The sequence below is a fragment of the Macrobrachium nipponense genome, chromosome 15 (genome assembly GCF_015104395.2).
Source record: "Macrobrachium nipponense isolate FS-2020 chromosome 15, ASM1510439v2, whole genome shotgun sequence".
Taxonomy (NCBI): domain Eukaryota; kingdom Metazoa; phylum Arthropoda; class Malacostraca; order Decapoda; family Palaemonidae; genus Macrobrachium; species Macrobrachium nipponense.
In genome coordinates this window covers 46,108,172-46,113,171 of record NC_087208.1, presented here as the reverse complement: position 1 = coordinate 46,113,171, position 5,000 = coordinate 46,108,172, and the positions used below count along the sequence as shown (strand labels likewise).

The window sequence follows — 5,000 nt, the reverse complement described above, 5'->3', positions numbered from 1 at the left end:
CGACTCATTTGTGAGTGTTACCGTGTGTTTATATACAGGTGACAAATGCTGCTAATAAGTTAACCCTGCCAATTACTGAAATATTTCAGATTAAATTCTGTTGTCAAAAGCACCTGCTTTCCTACAGTTGTTTGCATTGTAAAATCTTGGGATTCAGTTCAGTGTCCTTCAAAGTGTTTGCCAAGAATACATAATTTGTTCCTGTGGGTGCGACTGGCTTTACTTCATCCCTTCTCTCTCTCTCTCTCTCTCTCTCTCTCTCTCTCTCTCTCTCTCTCTCTCTCCTCTCTCTATATATATATATATATATATATATATATATATATATATATATATATATATATATATATATATATATATATATTATATTATATATATATATATATATATCAGGCAGGACGCTTAAAAAGTGCAAATTAATATTCCTGTTAACAGTCGATATAATAAACAAAACTGCTCTGTTTTAAGAAGTATATTTAGTAAATGAAGATCATTCTTACGCTCGATACATTTAAAAAAACTTCAGCGACCTAAAAGAATTCACATCAGTCATAAAAAACCTTTTTGATAAACAAAGAAATTGTTATTATAGAGTGTCATCCGGTTTATGGACCATTATTCAGACACCGGTAAATACCGGCTTTGCAACTGGTATGCTAGGCAAAGCCTGAACAACAATGAGGGCTTTCTAATACTTTCCAGGAAATTCATTTAGGGTTCCATTTATTTATGATGGTACTATTATATCTTCAACTGTTTGAAAAATACTGCAAATCCATCCATCTGATATTTGAGTAAATAATATGAATTACCTCAAAGATGGTTGAATTTGAAAATACTCAATTATAAGTTTTAGATGTATGTAATTATAAGAATGCATATTTTTATATATCAGAATTACGGTTAGGTATTTAAATTGATGGAAACTTTCATCACGTGAAGGACCGCCTATAATCCAATATACTTACTTTTCAAATTTATATATATATATGTATATATATATATATATCATATATATATATATATATATATATTATATATATATAATTTGTAAGTAAGTATACTGGATTATAGGCGGTCCTTCACGTGATGAAAGTTACCATCAATTTAAATACCTAATCGTAATTCTGATATATAAAAATATGAATTCCTTTAATTACATAGATCTAAAATTATAATTGAGTATTTTCAAATTCAACCATCTTTGAGGTAATTCATATTATTTACTCAAATATCAGATGGATGGATTTGCAGTATTTTTCAAACAGTTGAAGATATAATAGTACCATCATAAATAAATGGAACCCTAAATAAATTTCCTGGAAAATATTAGAAAGCCCTCATTGTTGCTCAGGCTTTACCTAGCATACCAGTTGCAAAGCCGGTATTTACCGGTGTCTGTATAATGGTCCATAAACCGGATGACACTCTATAATAACAATTTCAAAAAGTTTTTTTATGACTGATGTGAATTCTTTTAGGTCGTTGAAGTTTTTTTTTTTTTTTGTATCGAGCGTAAGAATGATCTTCGTTTACTAAATATACTTCTTAAAACAGAGCAGTTTTGTTTATTATATCGACTGTTAACAGGAATATTAATTTTGTACTTCTTAAGCGTCCGGCCTGGAAAAATATCAAAATATGGCATATTATGAACTTAATAAAACATGAAGAGTTAAACTGATGAAACTGCCAGTTGAATACACCCATGCAAACACATACCTATACACATATAGTCACAAACACGGACATCCATACATAATATATAAATATATAATATATATATATATATATATATATATATTATATATATATATAGATATATATATATATATATCTAATATATCTAATATTAAATATATTATATATATATATATATATATATATATATATATAGATATATAGATACTAATAAATATAAATATAAAAAATATATAATATATATATATTATAATATATATATATATTTATATATATATATATATATATATAAAGATATTATATAGATATATATATATATATAATATATATTTATATATATATATATATATATTTTATTTTATATATATTATATATATATATATAATATATATATATATATATATATATATAAATATATATCTATATATACTCTATATAATATTAATAAATTATTAATATATATATAATATAAATTATATATATATATATATATATATATATATACATATATCATGAAACAACTAAAAAAGATGAACATTTCCAATCATTTACCTCACGACCATACCGAGTAAAGACAAATTGTCTCATCAAACCAAAGAGGTATGATTATGCTTGTCATGGGAAGCCCAGTCTCTACTGTATTATGCACATCAGCTTAGCAAACAATTACCAGTCATGCTCAGCTGCCAAAACCAAACTTCTGTTTTGTTTTTCTCGGGATGAATTGAAAAATAAAAACAAAAACACAAAGCTAGGAAACCTTCAAAGACGAAGTAAAAAAAATATAGAAATAAAAAATAACAAAGAAGTTTTCCTAGAAGAGATATCGAAAGACGCGAATTGTCGCTATCCTTGGCATCTGACAATGACGTCAGCGAATTCTGCGCAATGTCTGTATTTAGGAGACGCGCTGGCCAGGTCCTAGTTCATTCGGCTTTCAGCAATCTTCTGCTTTCATCGGTCAGCCGACTTCCAGGGACTCTCGTAGCTTCCACAGTATCTGAGGTGAGTGAAGAAATAACTTTGTTTCTATTTATGTTTCTTGTGGTATATAAATTATCATCCAAGGTGAATACTTTTTGACTAAGCATTTTTAATTGAACCGTGTACGTCTTTAAACCTATACTTCTGTGCAATATCAAGTGCATATTTTCACTTTACTAAAATATATATAGTACATTAACCTGCAATTAGCGAATTACAGTATAATCAACATTAAATTAAAAGTGAGGATAATTTTCGTTTGGTAACTGAATACTCGGATTTTACTGGAATTGGAAGACGACTGAGATTAAATAAAACGAAGATTCACTAAAATGAAAATAATCTGTAATTATGGAATTTCTTAATACATTTTTTATTTTTTCATCACAGATGTACTATCTTTCTGTATAAACCCGTGGATCATGTTTTCTCCTACTTTCTAATACGATCAGGAAGACGAAAGCAATCAGGATGGAAGGTTTAACAGCTGCTGCCTTCTGCATTTTAACTGTGGCTCTTTTTGGGACGTCAGAAGGAGGTCCACAAACCCCAGGAGGTGAGATGAAAGTATCTTATTTTTTTTTTTAAACATTTCAAATCAACTTGGGCGCAAATAATATCAAGGCATAACAACTAAATAAACGCATATAGAAAATCCAGTAGAACTAATATATCAAACATTTTCTCTTTTCCTTCTCAAAAACAGGTAACTGCAACCCCAACAGGCCTTGTCCACTAATTCACAGACCAGTGTGTGGCAGTGACGGTCGTACGTACAGTAATGACTGTGTCCTTCAAGGTCAAACCTGCAGCAATCCAAATCTCCAAGTAGACCACGAGGGACCATGTCGTAAGTGGATTACAGTTATATTTGTTGATAGAATAAGGTAACTCTTGCGTTGTCTAACTTTTTGGATTATCGAAATTACGAAAACCCCTCAGACTTTGGCGTTAAGGACATGCAGTTAAAAGTACGTACATTCTGCCCAGGTGGCTTACAATTATTGTAGAGTTTCCTAAAGGTCTTGATGTGTTAATTCTCTCTTCATATTCATGAAACAACCGAAATCTGCTTATATTTGGTGTTAGAGTTATGCAATCAAATGTACACCTAATCGCATGTAAGAAGTGTCAAATGCTTGAGAAGTGCTGTAGAGTTCTATGTAGATCTAGACGTGTTAGTTTTTTCCGTATTCATGAAACTACAAAAATAAGAATAGCTTTGGAGTTAAAGGTATGCAATTAGATGTACATCTAATGTTAGGTAAGAAGACCCAAACCGCCTGAGAAGTGCTGTAGTCTTTTCTCAAGGTTTACTGACCAACTTTCCTTTGCAAGAATCACAGAAGAAGAGGTGCGTCCCTCCACTCTGCACAGCCATCTACGCCCCCGTCTGCGGTAGCGACGGTCAGACTTACGCCAGTGAATGTACCTTAAACGGTGCTAAGTGCGAAGATCCCTCTCTCACTCTGGTGTCTAATGGACCGTGTGGTGAGTAAAATCTTGCGCATAAGTCTTGAATCTCTTACGAAATTATCAGGAATGGCTGAACTTGGGATTTCAAATTTGAGGAGTGGAACTTTCGGGAATATTTAATTTTAACATACGACTCGATCAGATGTTTGCTGGTCCCCGAGAAGTAAAATTGTAATTAATCTTACGATTTACGATTAGGAAGTTCTTTTAAAAATAGCTATTATTGTCAATATATTTTGCACATATAAAGAAACATAAACGTGTTTATATTGAATAAGAACATAAACATTGGTAAATTCCTTACATTCTTAAGACACCACCCACGAATCACCTATGATCGTGAGACAGCCGCTGCAGAGATCACAAAGTTTGCCTCACAGATACGATGAAACAGTCTTTACATGACCACTATATTCACACCCAAAGATTATTCGATTGTTTCCTGGACTGTCCCAAAACTTTTTATTCAATTTGTCTTTAAGAAAAATAAGTATTTTTTATTCAATTGGTTGAAAAAGGACGTTTTGCTAAGATGGAAAGATATTTTTTTGAACTGGTTTTTATTTTGGAAAAATACAGTCTCTTATACAATACAGTACCGTGGCTTTTTACTCATTTTTTCCGATCACAATATAGTGATGCACCATAGACACATACAAACATTATGTATATTAATTATATATTATATATATATATATATAGTATATATATATATATATATACTATATATAGTATGATGTGGTATATGTATATATTCACACACACACACACACACACCACACACACACATATATATTTATAATTATAATATATTATTATATGAATATTATTTATAATAT

General features: G+C 30.3%; 1 protein-coding gene across 1 annotated transcript in view; it reads left to right on the top strand.

Annotated features, from left to right (window-relative positions):
- The first annotated feature begins 2,580 nt into the window (after positions 1 to 2,580).
- The window catches only part of LOC135226679 (serine protease inhibitor dipetalogastin-like), a 33,697-nt gene continuing 31,277 nt past the window's right edge, over positions 2,581 to 5,000 (top strand). Inside the window, exons 1-4 of the mRNA XM_064266389.1 lie at positions 2,581 to 2,706; positions 3,138 to 3,241; positions 3,392 to 3,535; positions 3,997 to 4,176. Coding sequence (XP_064122459.1) covers positions 3,157 to 3,241; positions 3,392 to 3,535; positions 3,997 to 4,176 — 409 coding nt within the window. The 5' untranslated portion in view covers positions 2,581 to 2,706; positions 3,138 to 3,156. The remainder of the gene's footprint in view (positions 2,707 to 3,137; positions 3,242 to 3,391; positions 3,536 to 3,996; positions 4,177 to 5,000) is intronic.